The sequence below is a fragment of the Puma concolor genome, chromosome B2, assembly GCF_028749965.1.
Source record: "Puma concolor isolate L17-30 chromosome B2, mPumCon1.1.hap2, whole genome shotgun sequence".
NCBI classification, from domain to species: Eukaryota; Metazoa; Chordata; class Mammalia; order Carnivora; family Felidae; genus Puma; species Puma concolor.
Window position 1 is genome coordinate 43,026,846 of NC_141671.1, and position 14,865 is coordinate 43,041,710.

The window sequence follows — 14,865 nt, forward strand, 5'->3', positions numbered from 1 at the left end:
CCCCACCCAGAACCTTCAACTGTCAAGCACCATGATAGCCACCAGCATGCCATACTCCCCAGGTAGGCGCTGATGGGCTTGTACCATTCCTGTACCTGTACAGACCAGGGCCTCCCCGCCCCCCACCAGGGAAGAGGCCATGTCCCCTCGAGGGTGACTCTCCCATCAGACTGGAGGCTCCCTAGGAGCAGATGAGCCTCTTCCCCAGATGGTCCACTGATGGCCAGACCCACAGGACCCCTTCTTCTTGTCTCCACTGAAAGGTTGGAGTCGAGGAGCCGAGAGGGACCAGACACCCCACTGTCACAGCTATCTGTGAGAAAGGCTTGTATGAGGGAAGCCCCAGAGGCCATTAGAAAAATAAACCTCAGGGAACAGAGAGAACCCCTCCCCATCCCAGAAAACCTGGCCTCTTGATCCAGAAAGACCAGACCGTGAGAAGGCTACAGGAGCAGGACTCCGTAGGCAGGCCTGGGGACCTGACCTCAGGGCCTGAGGGAGACAGCACTGGGGAGAGGGGTGCTGGGCAGAGCTAGGCTGTTCTGCAGGGTGGAAGGCAGCCAATCCCAGCTGGCAGAAGGGCTCAGCGCTGCACCTCACCCAGCCTAGGAGGGTAGCTGGCTTCTGCTATACAGGGCACCCTAGATCCTGGCTTCCCCGGCCCTCACCATCTGCCTGACCCCTGGAGGCGTAGGGCTAGCCCTAGGAGAAGACCAAACCCAGTCCTCACTCTTCCAAAGTGCCCTGAGAAGTCTAGACACCCCTGGGCCAGAGAGCTTCCTATCCCTTCATGCCTTGTTTTACTGCGTTGCTCTGGCCATCTGCCTGTCTTTCCCACCGCCAGGCTTATCCGTCTGTCTGTGTCTCAGCTTGCCCACGCCCCTAGCCCACCCGTCAGGGCTCGAGTCTGTCACCCGCTCTGGAGACGTTTTTGGTGACGACTGTGGTGGAGTGTGTGTCTGCGTAAGTCTCCCCACCAGCCAGCTGAGTAACACGCTCAGACCCAGGAGACTTGGTACACAGGAAGTGAAGCCGGCGACAGAATGGTGGGAAGTGACTTCTCAGGCTGGGTGATGATCGGAGGGCATGATCACAGCCTTGGCCTGCCCCCTGGGGTTCTCCAGTGTTCTTGGACACCAGCACCTCCTGTGGTCCTTCTAGACCCGCAGGGGAGCCCAGTACATTCACTGCCAGGGGGCAGCCAAGTCAGAGTCGACCTAAGGCGACCTCGTAGTGGAAGGGCACAGAGCGGTTCACCTCACTGTCTGAATGACCTCAGGCCATTCGCTCACCCCCAGTCTCTCACCCTGAGCACTACAGGACGCTTAGCAGCATCGCCGGCCTCTCCCCTCTGGATGCCAGTAGCACCCACCTGGTCCCCAGTTATGACAGCCAAAAATGTCTCTAGACATTGCTAAGTGGTCCCTGGGGCACTATCTCGCAGGTTGAGGACCACTGCCCTAAGGCCTCCAGGCAGGCTTTAAGTTAGATGTAGCTCAGATGGGCCTAGTCGTTCCTGCCCTGCTGACGACACTGGGTAAGGGCCAGGTGGTGAGACAAAACCAGTCCTCAGGGATGCCACTGCCCTGGGACTCCCACTGCAATTGGAAGAGTTCTGGGTGGGGGTGGGGTTCCCCTCCCCTCCCCCTCCCCCTCCCCACCTAGAACCTTCAACTGTCAAGCATCACGCTAGCCACCAGCATGCTGTACTCCCCAGGTAGGCGCTGATGGGCTCGTACCATTCCTGTACTTCTGCGGACCAGGGCCTCCCCCAGGGAAGGGGCGGGTCCCCTTGAGGGTCCCCCTCAGGGATGTTCTGCCGCCTGCCTCTTTGGACCCTCTTCATCTGGACCCCTTCTTCACCCCCCAAGATTTGTCCCCCCACCACAGGCCTCCCTCTAAGTCTTTCCCCTGCTCTTTGAGCAAAGAAATTAGCCACTTCTTCCCCTGCGTCCCCAACACACCCCTACCTTAGGGGAGTGGAGTGAACTTAGAGGAGGGAAAAGGGGGCAGTCACTCTCCCCAAGAACCTCCCAATTATCCCACCCAACCTGGTGGCCTCTCTCCCTGGCACCTTCTCCCTGCCTCTGTGGCCCATGAAGCTGAACCTGAAGGAGGATAGTCGGAGAAGGGTCCTCTCAGAGCTCCATGCAGGGGTGGGTTCGCTTCTGACTCCTCGGTGCCCGGCACAGAATACATGCTCCAAAGATGTGGCTGAGACGAGCTACAGTTTGCTTCAAGGAGCGCAAACGGAGCAGCAGAGACAGACAGGCTCACAGAAGATCCCAACATGTAGAGTACAAGTGTTCCTGCATCTTTATGATCACTGAGTCCTGGGAGGGAGGAGGGGTGCTATATGATCCCAGGAGGAACTCCATAAATACTAGCTACCCAGCCGGGTCAGCGAGAAGGCAACCCACAATTTCTGAGCGCCTCGTGAACGCCAGCCTTTTTCATGTCTGTTGCACCATTTAATCCTGAAACACCCTACAAGGTAGGATGTGACGGCCTCTTTAGAGAGATGAGAAAACCAAGGCTCAGAGACATAAAGCAGCGTGCCCGAGGTCACACAGCTATCCACTCTGGTATGGGGCAGCCCAGGGCTGCAAAAGAGGAATCAGCTGCCTAAAGGGAGGTGACTTCGCAAAGACCGCCTAGAGGCTGTAGGAAAGTGGAGGAAGCCTAAGCCGCGAGTGATGGGTAGGAGCATGGACCAGCCTGCCTAAGTGTGACCCTCACTGACTCTGCTGCCCACCAGGTATCCAGCCTTGAGGAAGTTCAACCTCTCTGGGCCTTGGTTCTCCCCCCTGTAGCAGGGAGACATAATAATAATAAACCCAGCCAACAGCGTTGTGAGGATTCCTTGAAGTAATGCAGGTAAAGCATTTAGAACCATGCCAGGTACACACTGAGTCCTCAAACACTGTTAACTATTATTTTTATAACTGCTCTGTAAGTGCTAGTTACTTTTTTTGTTTTTAAGCAGGCTCTGGGGCCCAGTGCGGGGCTTGAACTCACGACCCCGAGATCAAGACCCAAGCCGATATCAAGAGTCGGACGCTCAGCCAACTGAGCCACCCAGGCGCCCTGGTGCTAGTTACTTTTACACCTGGGGGAGAATCCTAGTATCTTCTCGTCACAAACCATAGGCTCTGTGGAAGAGGCAAAAGACAGGGTCCCAAGTCTCTATTCAGCAAACTCATTCTAATCCTTAGAGCCAATGGACTTTTCTCAGTGGGGGCCAGGAAACTCCAGGCCCCAGGGACCCCAAAGGGGGACCCCAGAGAAGCCTTTATGCTGTGGTCAAGGACTTTGCTCATCGCCTGCACCAATGCTCTGTCTTCCCTAGGCTGGGGTGAGCTCTTTTTTGTCCCCAGCCCAGGCATGGCCTGTGGCAGTGGTGGGTGGGAGTCTGCAGGTCCCTCCATTTACCAGGCACCTGCTCTGGGGTCAGTTCTTTGGGGGGATTCTCCCTAATGGAGTGGAGGGTCCCAGGGACGAGCCACATGACCATCTATCCCTTCACAGAGAGAAACTAAGATGCTCCTCCCTCCTAGGAGCACTGGGGAACATCATTCAAAACATCTATCGAGCACCTACTATGTGCCAATGCAGCAGCAAACAAACGACAAAAACCCCTGCTCTCCTAAGCTTTCATTCTAGTGAGGGAGACAAATAATAAATAAAGTGTATAGTATATCAGGGACCAAAGAGGGACAGGCAGCTGGGGGTCAGGGCAGGAGAGAGAAAACAGAGATTTGCAAACATAGATGAAAAATCACTACAGTGCAATGCAAGGCATTCATTCATTCATTCATTCATTCATCCACTGAAAGCATTTCTGAGCCCCTGCTGGGGCCAGGTGCTCTATGAGACAGATGGAGTTCATTGTATTTTATTTTTTAAGTTTATTCACTTAGTTTGAGAGAGGAGAGAGAGTGAGTGCAGGGGGGCGGGCAGAGAGGCAGAGAGAGAGGGAGAGAAAGAATCCCAAGTAGGCTCCAGCATAGAGCCCAGCATGGGGCTCGAACCCTCTTGACCTGAGACGATGTCAAGAGTCGGATGCTTACCTGCCTGAGCCATGCAGGCGCCCCAAGAGACAGATGGAACCTAATAGTGGACAGAGGAGCCCCCATGTCCACCCTTGAGAGCTCACAGACAAGTCAACTCAGCAGGCAGGCAGTGACGGGTGTCACAACAAAGGAAAGTGTTAGACGTGACGGCGGCCCCACACTCTGCCTGGGCACGTTAGGGGAGGGCTTCCCCAAGGAGATGGCATTGAGCAGGGACTGGAAGACTGAGCAGGACTGTCTCCAGTGGACCAGGTGTGTGCGTGGGATCAGGAATGACCCCGGGCAGAGGCACAGAGGCAAGAACGATCTGGTACAGCTGAGAAACAGGGGCTGCCTGTGCAGGAAGGCTCTGGGCCTCTAGGTGGCAGCCTGGTTTGGGTTTGTCAGGCTCCAGGGGGAGACAACAGGAGCGTTACCGGACCTAGAGAAGTCCCAAGGAGACACTGATGTGGGACAGGGGAATGGGTTGGCTTGGTTGGGGTAGCTTGAAGAGTAAAGAGGCCTCAGATAAATTTAGCCACAAGTGGCCCGTGATCCCCTTAGTTGGTGAAGATGGGAAGATGGTGCTAATTCCACAGGACTTCCCTCTGAGGAGAGGCGCCTCTCTCTAGGAGGTAGCATCAGGAAAAGGTCATGGTCATGGGTCAGGGCGCCTGGGTGGCTTAGTCAGTTAAGCATCTGACTTTGGTTCAGGTCATGATCTCACAGCTCATGGATTCAAGCTCAGCTCAGAGCTTGGAGCCTGCTTTGGATTCTGTGCCTCTGTCTCTCTCTGCCCCTCTCCTACTTGGGCTCTGTCTCTCTCTCTCTCTCAAAAATATATAAACGTTAAAAAAAGATTTTTTACTAAAAAAAAAAAAAAGGAAAAGATCACGGGCCTCGTTTGGGATCTGCAGTCAGACTTAGACCCATGCCCAGCCCTCACCCCGTGACCTTGGGCAAATTCCTTGACCTCCAGGTCCCTGCTTCCTCTTCCAGTAATTGAGGGTACTGCATGGATCTTTCTCAGGGCTGGTGTGCCTGGCACAGAGCAGGCACTCGGCACTGTTAGCTCTGCAATTGTAACTCTTCTCCTTGTCTGTCAACAAGGGAGGACGAATAGCTAAGACCCCCTGCTCTTGCCTCTGTGCAACTCAGCCCTCTGTGTGCTCAATCTGGGTCTCACCTCTAGACACCCCAGAACCCTCCTGCCCTTCCCTGTAGCTGCCCGTTCTTTTCCTCACTATGCATTCCTCCCCTGCCCTGGCACCAACTGGGCTCTGTTTGACTCAGACCACATCCTTCTACTACTCTCTATCTCTATGTAGATTGGCCTATTTGGGGCATTTTATATAAATCAATCATACAATAGGTGTCCCTTTGTGACTGCCTTCTTTCTCCTACATCCACGTCGTAGCATGGATGAGAACTTCATTTCTTTTCGAATGATATCCTTGTACGAATGATATTCCGTTGGATGTCTGTTTCTCATTTTTTGTGCCCATTGATCAGCTGCTGGACATTTGGGGTCTCCTCCCACTTGTTGGCTATTGTGAATAATGCAATGAACATTTGTGTCCAACTTTTTGTACGGACATATATCTTCCTTTCTCTCAGGTATAGGCCTAGATGTGGAACTGCTGGGCCATACGGTAATAACTCTATGTTTAACTGTTAGAGGGAGAGCCAGGCCATTTTCCAAAGTGGCAGCACCCTTTCAAATTTCCACCAGCAAAGTATGAAGGTTCCAACTTCTCCACATCTTTGCCGACACTTGTTATTATCGGTCTTCTTTATTATAGCCATCCTAGCTGGTGCGAAGGGGTGTATCACTGTGGCCTTGATTTGCATTTGTCATTGACGACCAGTGGTGTTGAGCAATTTTTCATATGAGTGTTGGTCATATCTTCAAAAAGAAATCCAGATCCCTTGTCCATTTTTTAATTGGGTTGTTTGTCTTTTCATTATTAAGCGGAGGCGGTTTTCACCAATCAGGGAATGGCGGCTCACATCACCCACTGCCGACTCAAAGCCAAGGGCATGGGCCAACACCACAACGCCCAGAACTTCCATAACCAGAGCTTTGAGGACCTGCAAGCAACCTGTCTGAGGAAGGGGGAGCTGTTCGAGGACTCCTTTTTCCCTGCCGAACCCAGGTCCCTGGGCTTCAAGGATCTGGGTCCCAACTCCAAAAGCGTGCAGAACATCTCCTGGCAGAGGCCCAGTGTAGGTACTGGGAGGGAAGGCATGGACTCATCTTCGGGGTGGAGGGCTGTTTGTAACAATGTCCCAGTCGCTTTGAAATTTCCAATCTCCCAACCTCCCCAATCCTGGCCCTGGGACTAGTCTCCACCTCCGTCAGGGCTGGAGACAGTTCTGGACATGCTTAAGCAAAACCTCTCAGATAACCCCTGGGAAAGTCACTCACTGACCTTTGCTATCACATCCGACAACTACGTCAAACTGGTCTTGTGCCCTCCTGCACCCTGTTTTCCCCTAGAACTTGGAGGTGGGCATCATGCCCCGGGAATGGCGAGATGGAGGTTCCGGGGAGGGGGGCGGGGCACGTCCTGGACCCTCTAAGACCTTTATTCCTTTACTGCAGGAAATCACAAGCAATCCTCATTTCATTATGAATGGGATCAGTCCAACAGACATCTGCCAGGGTGTACTTGGTGAGTGAGGAGCAAAAAAGCCGGTCGGGGGGAGGGGGTGAATCGGGGAAGAAGGCTGAGGTAGGGGGAGTGCCAGAGTGTCTTTTGAGGATGGGAAGCTGGGACTCCTAGATTCAGACAACCTCTCCTGCTTCCCTGCCCCTCTGTTTCTGTGGAGAGGATGAGACTGTCAAGTATGTTCTTCCTGTTACCCGCCCCCCGGGTCTGATCCCAGCCCCTCCCGCTGCTAGCTGGGTCTGGGAGTAAGCTGGGTGGTATACTAGTGACCCATTGCTACACAATAAACTGCCCGGGCAACGACAAATATCTATCATCTCCGTGTTTGTGGGTTAGTGATTTGGAAGAAGCATAGGTGGGTGGGTCTGGCTCAGAGTCTCTCCTGAGGCTGCAGTCAAGATGTCAGGCAGAGCTGTGCTCACCTGAAGCTTTCACGGGAGCTGAAGGATCCACTTCCAAGATGGCGCACTCACGGGCCAGGAGGCCTCAGTTCCCTTCCACGTAGGCTTCTGCATTGGGCTGCTTGAGGGTCCACACAACATGGTAACGGATTTCCCCAGACGGAATGATATGAGGGAGAGAACAAAGAGGAAGCCATCATGCCTTTTCCCGCCTAGTCTCAGGAGAACACACGCGGTCACCTCCACCACATTCCATTTGTTAGAAGCAAGCACAAAATCTGGCCCACACTCAGGGGAAAGGAATTAGACTCCACCTCCTGAGAGGACTGTCAAAGAGCTTGTGGACATATTTGTAAGCCAGTGCCGGTTCCAGAACTTCCTTAGTCTGACGTATTAAGTAAAGGAGCACTAGGCTCTTCAGCCCCCTCTCCCATGGGCTTCCATGACAACCCCAAGGGATATCTTCCTCCTTGAGGAAGGATTTCTCCAAACCCCTCATCGCATTTTCAGGGATCAGACCAGCATGGGCTTCCTCTGGGGCTGAGTTCTGTCGTATTTGTGGCAGAGAAAAGGGCAAGTTGTAGGCAGGGCAGAAACCAAGGAGACCTCAGGCCCCGTGTCTGTCACCGTGGCTTACTGGGCCACAGGAAGTGACCTGGCTTCTCCCTATTTAGGTGTCCTTTTGGCAATGGAGGATTGGAGTGTCCTTAACCCTCCTTTTCCCACCCTCTGCCTCCCACTAAGGGTACCCCAGGCAACTAGGAAGCCATTGGTAATCGCAGTAGCTTTCCTAGAGCCCCTCAGCCTCAGCCTGGCCCAGGACACTCACTCAGGCTACCACCCTGCCCCACGGCCACCCCAGGACATCTGAGATACCCAGGAGAGAGAACTCGATGGGTGACCTCAAACCAGAGTTACTGCCCCTGTGCCCCATCAATGCCTAGCCCTGGGGACCTAGCTGGGCTACAGACTAAGCCCCTTGGGTGTCTGGTGTTACGTGGCTGATATCAGGGAGAGATGTCTTGATTGCTACACTAATGTAATCATGGCGTAGAAGGGTGCAGGGCATGGGGAAAGGTGACTGGATTTGTTCGGGGGCGGGGGGGGAGGGGGTAGAAAACTGGCTCTTTCCCAAAGAAAGTATATCCCAGAGTGAGAAGCAAGACGAAAGCCAAATACCTCCTCCCCAAATCTGAAAACAAAAGCATCCAGCTCTAATTTGTGAATCTCTTCTGTAATACAGAAGGTAAAGAGGCTCACCTCCCCCGCCCCCCTGCCAGAGCCTGTTCTTTCAGCCCTGTTTCTCCCTACTAGATTCCTTCCTGAACACTTCTTAGTGACAAGGCTAAGGGAGGGGGCCACGGAGTCAGTTCCTGGGAGTACAGGAGAGGCAACCCCCTTCCTGTCTTTCCAGGGGACTGCTGGCTGCTGGCTGCCATTGGCTCCCTCACCACCTGCCCCAAACTGCTGTACCGTGTGGTACCCAAGGGGCAGAGCTTCAAGAAAAACTATGCAGGCATTTTCCATTTTCAGGTGAAGGATGATTTGAAAGCCAGAGTTGTTTTGTGGTGTGTGTGTGTGTGTGTGTGTGTGTGTATGTGTGGCAGAGACAGAGACAAAGCGGGTAGGGAGGAAGAAGAGGAATTATATTTGCTTTGAAGTTACATTTTTTCTTTGTGAAAAATGACATTAGGGTGGATTTTTGTCTAATTATCAGAGAAATATCTGGTCACTAAAGAAATCACGTAAGCTAATTTTTTAAAGCCCTCAAAGAAAATAATAATGATCTGTTGTTGGTGGCCCTCCTTCTCCTGCTTCTCTCCCTCTCCCTCTCTGTCTCTTCCTGTTGGTAGAAACACGCGTGTGTGTGAATGTGTGTGCGTGTGTATGACATTGGGAGTCGCTGTCACATAGTTTTGGTAATCTGCTCTTTAAACTTAGCGACATGCAGACACATTGCCCGTGTCGCAAAATATTTCTGAGAATCAAAGAATTTTTTTAATTCCAAATTTAAAATCCTAAAGCCCAGCCAAGGTCAAAATGTGGGTGGGGTCCCTCTGGGGCCCAAGGCAGAAACTGGAGATGAGGTTTGGGGTGACCTTCAGGCTTTTCATAGCTTTTCACTCACTTTTCAGCCCTTCTGGGGAGTGGGCTCTCTGACACTGGCGTGTCACTGATCCTGGCCACCAGGAGGTGCTCGTGTAACACAGTTCTCATATACGGCAGCGGGGGTGGGGTGGGTGTGAGGGTGTGTGCCTACACGCACGCATGTGCTTGTAGGATGGCCGGGGGCACACACGTGTCTTAAGCCCCACTGAGGTCCACCTTGCTGCCCACAGATTTGGCAGTTTGGACAATGGATGGACGTGGTGGTGGATGACCGGCTGCCCACAAAGAATGGCAAGCTGGTGTTCGTGCACTCCGCTGAGCGCGCTGAGTTCTGGAGTGCCCTGCTGGAGAAGGCATATGCCAAGTGAGTGCCCCAAGCCTGGGCTTGCCTCCAAGCCTGCCCGACAACTGGCAGCTATGGGGGCAGCTGACTCAGGGGAAAAGGCAGATGGAGGTCAGGGCATCCCTTCCTGCCCTCACCACACCCACTCGTGTCCAAGCTGGCATCTCTAACCCAGAGCATAAAAGTGCCCTCTCTGTGCCCACAGGCTGAATGGGTCCTATGAAGCTCTGTCGGGGGGCAACACAGTAGAGGGCTTTGAAGACTTCACAGGGGGCGTGACCTATAGCCTCCAACTCCAGAAGCCCCCTCGGAACCTGCTGAGGATTCTTAGGAAGGCCATAGAGCGATCCTCCCTCATGGGCTGCTGCATCGAAGTAAGCCATACTGGGTCCTGCCTCAGGGCCTTTGTACCTGCGGTTGCTTTCACCCAGATGGTTCTTTCCCCCAGGTAGCTGCGCGACTAGCCCCTTCTCATTCACATTTCAGTTCAAATGCCCCTTCCTCAGGCCTCTCTTCCCTACCTCCCACTCTAAATCAGCTGCTTCTACCTCCCTTTGCTTTCTACTTTGTTTTTATTCTCTCCCCAGCATGTATTGTGATCTGAAATGGTCTTAACTTATCAATATAGTTGTTCCCAGCCTATCTTCTCCCGACAGTTTCGTATTCCATGGGGGCAGTCACCTGTCTCATTCACTGCCGGATCCTGGGACTTAGGATGCTGCCTGGCATATGCAACAGACACCCAGCAAATATTTATTCAAAGAAATAAACGAGCCCGGGGTGGAACCGTACGACCCTGCCTTTGCACTCTGGGCATGTAACCCCGAGAAACGAAGACTTACAAGCACATGAAAGCCGGCACACAAATGTTCATAGCGGCTTTGTTCATAGTAGCCAGAAACTGGGAACAGTCTAGACGTCCTTCACGGAGTGAATAGTTAAACTGCGGTGCCCAGAGGCCATGGGATATAACTTGGCAATAAGAGGAAATGAACTACCAATACATGCAACTACTTGGGTGAATCCCAAGGGAATTATGCTGCGTGGGGAAAACCAAGAGAGTTCCATACTGTACGAATCCATTCACATGGCAGGCTTGAAATGACAGATTTTTTAAATGTTTATTTATATTTGAGAGACAGAAACAGAGTGCAAGCAAGGGAGGGGCAGAGAGAGAGAGACACAGAATCGGAAGCAGGCTCCAGGCTCTGAGCTGTCAGCACAGAGCCCGACGCGGGGCTCGCACTCAGGAACCGCGAGATCGTGACCTGAGCCGAAGTTGGACGCTTAACCGACTGCGCCATCCAGGGGGCACCTAGGTGGCTCAGTCGGTTAAGCGTCTGTCTCTGGATTTTGGCTCAGGTCGTGATCTCACGGTTCATGGGATGGAGTTTTGAGTCCGGCTTTGCACTGACAGCACGGAGTCTGCTTGGGATTCTCTCTCTCCTTCCCTCTGCCTGACTCTCTCTCTGTCTCTCTCTCTCTCTCTCAAAATAAATAAACTTAAAAAAAAAACCCCTGGACCCCAAGAGTGCTCACATCTCTTCGGGTGCCCTGGTGCATCGGACCGGATCCTGAATTCCTTTCTTTCCTCTCTGTTCTGTAGGTCACCAGCGACAGTGAGTTGGAGGCCATGACCCAGAGGATGCTAGTGAAAGGGCACGCCTACTCCGTGACCGGCCTCCATGATGTGAGTCTGCCAAGGGCACCCTACCTGGAGACACAGAACAAGGAGGACAGTCCCTCCTGCCCCGGACCTTCAGCCACACCCCTGTCACCACATCCTTTCTGCCAGGTCTTCTACAGAGGCAGGACGGAAACCCTGATTCGGGTCCGGAATCCCTGGGGCCGGATCGAGTGGAATGGAGCCTGGAGTGACAAGTAGGTGCCCCTGAGCAGCACTGTCAGGTGAGAGGCAGAGCGCACGGCCGGCCCACGAGCCAGGCAGTGTCACAGATGGACCCGCTGGTGTCCCAGGACCAGCCCCTCCCCACTAGTGTCTTTCCCTCTAACTCAGGACCCCCAGCGGCCGGAGTTCAGCGGGGAGGGAATCCCTTGGGGAGGAACAAAATACCTTCTGAGCCCTGCCTTTCTCCTTCCACCTCCTGTCTCTGATCCAGTGCCAGCGAGTGGGACAAAGTGGCCCCAGAAACCCAGAAACAGCTGCTTCAGAAGAGGGAGGATGGGGAGTTCTGGTCAGTGCAGCTTGGGTGGGCTTCCTTCTGCCCCCACGCCCGTCCCTTCATCTCCTCTGCCGCCCTCCCACCCTTGCCTTTGATGGGGAGGCTCTGAGGGGGAGCCTCCGGGTGTGACGGTGCCACAGGCTCTAGCCGTTGCGCCCTCCACCACAGGATGTCCTACCAAGACTTCCTGGACAACTTCACACTCCTGGAGATCTGCAACCTGACGCCTGACACGCTCTCCTGGGACGACAGGGGCTGTTGGCACACCACCTTCTGCGAGGGCAGCTGGCGGCGGGGCAGCACTGCGGGGGGCTGCAGGAACCACCCCGGTGGGTGAGGGGATTCGGGGTCCGCGAAGGGGTCAGGGGACCGGCAGATCCCACGAGGCCCCGCCGAGGAGGCAGGTGTGTGGCCGGGAAGCCGGTCCACCCTGGGAAGGGCAGAGCCATGCTGACCTGCTTCTTCCACAGACACATTCTGGACCAACCCCCAGTTCAGGATCTCTCTCCCGGAGGGGGATGACGACCCAGAGGACGACGAAGTTGTCTGCACCTGCCTGGTGGCCCTGATGCAGAAGAACTGGCGACGGGCACGGTCCCTCGGAGCCCAGCTGCAGACCATTGGATTTGTCATCTACTCGGTGGGTGCTCCACCACCTCCCCCAGCCACTCTTGCTCCCTCTCCTGGCCTCACCCCCTTCAAGACCCTGCCAGAGGCCTTAATGAATAGTAACGCCTTCCAAGAAGAGGAAGGAGACAGAGCGCCAGGGAGGTGAGGTTACTTGCCCAAGCTCACACACCCAAGGCTCAGAAGCAGATTATGTCCTGATTCCCAGATGTTCTGAGACTTCACATTGTCCCCAGGTGTCCCCCCCCACACACACCCGCCCAGACACACCACCCAGAGCGTTGACTCCAGCAGCCAAGAGATATCCCTGACCACATTTCTGAAATTGTGCTTTGCGAAATCCTATAAATGACAATTTGTTCGAATAGTTACCCAGCCACCAGTCCAATCTCCACTGGTCCAATAGTGAACAAAAAGAGACACAAGGGGCGCCCGGGTGGCTCAGTCGGTTGGGCATCTGACTTCGGCTCAGGTCATGATCTCACAGTTCACGAGTTCGAGCCCCGCATTGGGCTCTGTGCTGACAGCTCAGAGCCTGGAGCCTCCTTGGATTCTGTGTGTCCCTCTCCTGCTTATGCTCTGTCTCTCTCTGTCTCAAAAATAAATAAAAACATTTTAAAAATTATAAGATACTTCATCTTAAAAAAAAAAAAAAGAGAGACACAAGCCTTGCCCTCCTCCTAGGCTGGGAGCCCACCAGGTTAACAGACACCAGACATGCCTGAAGATATTTCCAAGGTTAGGGGTGCCTGGTGGCTCGGTCGGTTAAGCGTCTGAATTGAGCTCAGGTCATGATCTTGTAGTTCATGAGTTTGAGCCCTGCATCGGGCTCTGTGCTGACGGCTCAGAGCCTGGGGCCTGCTTCAGATTCTGTGTCTCCTTCTCTCTCTGCCCCTTCCCCGTTCACACTCTCTCTCTCTCTCTCTCTCTCTCTCTCTCTGTCTAAAGAATAAAGAAACACTCAAGACACTTAAAATATATATATATTTCCAAGGTTAGCTGTGGTCCTTCAGGAAAGGTATATACTCTACCTCCCACCTGGGGCTCTACAGGGCATCAGCTATGGGTTTTTGTCATCCCTACGGGGCAACAACCCACTTAATCTTTTTTGTTTATTTTATTTATTTTTGAGACAGAGAGAGAGACAGCAGGGGAGGGACAGAGAGAGAGAAAGAGAGAGACAGGGGATAGAGAATCCCAAGCAAGCCCCGTGCTGCCAGCGCAGAGCCCAATGTGGGGCTCGAACTCACGAACCGTGAGATCGTGACCTCAGCCGAAATCAGGAGCCGGGCATTCAACTGACTGAGCTACCCAGGATCCCTTACAACCTACTTATCTTGGTTTAACTCATCTTTTTACACACATATTTGTGTTCAATGGCCAGTTTCAATAATCACCTGTTAACTACTGCAGGATACAAGTGTTCCATGGAAAACGCTCGTGTTCTGGAAAACGCTCTCCTCGACTTTCATCCTAGCTCTTTCACTTTTTAGCAGTGTGAAATTGGGCACGTTACCTCACCTCTTGGGATTCGGTTTCCTATCCTTGACCTGCAGGGATAAAAACCTCCCCCTGGCAAAACTTTGTGTAAACTATGCTTTGTTGTCCAAAACTGAGGGATTATTAATGTTAACGTTAGGACTTTTGGCTGTCAGAACCTATGCCCCCCACCACCACCAGTGTCCCGCTGTAACACCCCCAACACACACACATGTGCACGCGTGCACACACACACACACACACACACACACACACTGCCTGACTTCTATAGGCCTGAGCCCTTTCACCATCCTGGGAGTTTGGCCTTCCTCTCTCTTCTCTTCCTAGGTCCCAAAGGAGGTACAGAAGACATGGGCTTGATTCTGGGCAGGCACTGCCCCACCTCTGGCTGCATGTGGATGGGCAAGGGGTAGAATTCAGCCAAGGGGTCTCAGGGCTACTGGGTTAGGATTCTACTGCGTTGGGGCCCCGGATGGGAGTCAGGGCAGGAGATCAAAGAGTAGGGAGTCGGGCAGGAGATACTTTGGTTACCTGCCAGCTGGGTGGTATCCAGGACGGGTCAGTTTGTGGTAATGCCTCCCCCGGAGACTTGCCCAAGTAAGCTTCACTTTTGGGGTCCCTCTCTCTGCCTATACTCACATGCCAGCCCTGTACCCACCTCCAAGGCACATATAGTTTCAGAACATCCAGGATACTCGCTTGAAGAAGGACTTCTTCATAAAGTATCAGGACCATGGCTTCTCAGAGATCTTCACTAACTCGCGGGAGGTGAGCAGTCATCTCCGGCTGCCTCCGGGGGAATATGTCATCATTCCCTCCACCTTTGAGCCACACAGAGATGCCGACTTCCTGCTACGGGTCTTCACAGAAAAGCACAGCGAGTCCTGGTAAGGAGCCCTACCTCACCGCTCCAAGACCACCTGCCCAAGAGCTGTAAGATGTCAAGCTCAGGGGGCCGTCATCTGGTCCTCCCCAACT

General features: G+C 53.5%; 1 protein-coding gene and 1 long non-coding RNA gene across 3 annotated transcripts in view; one reads left to right on the top strand and one right to left on the bottom strand.

The window, feature by feature from the left end:
* The window catches only part of CAPN11 (calpain 11), a 17,450-nt gene continuing 2,585 nt past the window's right edge, over positions 1–14,865 (top strand). Inside the window, exons 1-13 of the mRNA XM_025925261.2 lie at positions 1–62; positions 6,025–6,278; positions 6,658–6,727; positions 8,540–8,658; positions 9,465–9,598; positions 9,783–9,951; positions 11,184–11,267; positions 11,373–11,458; positions 11,698–11,772; positions 11,929–12,089; positions 12,231–12,400; positions 14,215–14,226; positions 14,563–14,774. Of these exons, the coding sequence (XP_025781046.2) occupies positions 32–62; positions 6,025–6,278; positions 6,658–6,727; positions 8,540–8,658; positions 9,465–9,598; positions 9,783–9,951; positions 11,184–11,267; positions 11,373–11,458; positions 11,698–11,772; positions 11,929–12,089; positions 12,231–12,400; positions 14,215–14,226; positions 14,563–14,774 (1,577 nt within the window). The 5' untranslated portion in view covers positions 1–31. The remainder of the gene's footprint in view (positions 63–6,024; positions 6,279–6,657; positions 6,728–8,539; positions 8,659–9,464; positions 9,599–9,782; positions 9,952–11,183; positions 11,268–11,372; positions 11,459–11,697; positions 11,773–11,928; positions 12,090–12,230; positions 12,401–14,214; positions 14,227–14,562; positions 14,775–14,865) is intronic.
* LOC147580962 (uncharacterized) overlaps positions 10,680–14,865 on the bottom strand; it is a 24,992-nt gene continuing 20,806 nt past the window's right edge. Inside the window, exons 4-5 of one of the 2 annotated variants that reach the window (XR_015251250.1) lie at positions 14,546–14,747; positions 10,680–12,976 (exon numbers count right to left, since the gene is read on the bottom strand). This is a non-coding gene — a long non-coding RNA (uncharacterized LOC147580962). Of the gene's footprint in view, positions 12,977–13,352; positions 14,748–14,865 lie in introns of those variants that run through there. The other variant, XR_015251249.1, reaches the window with a different exon arrangement.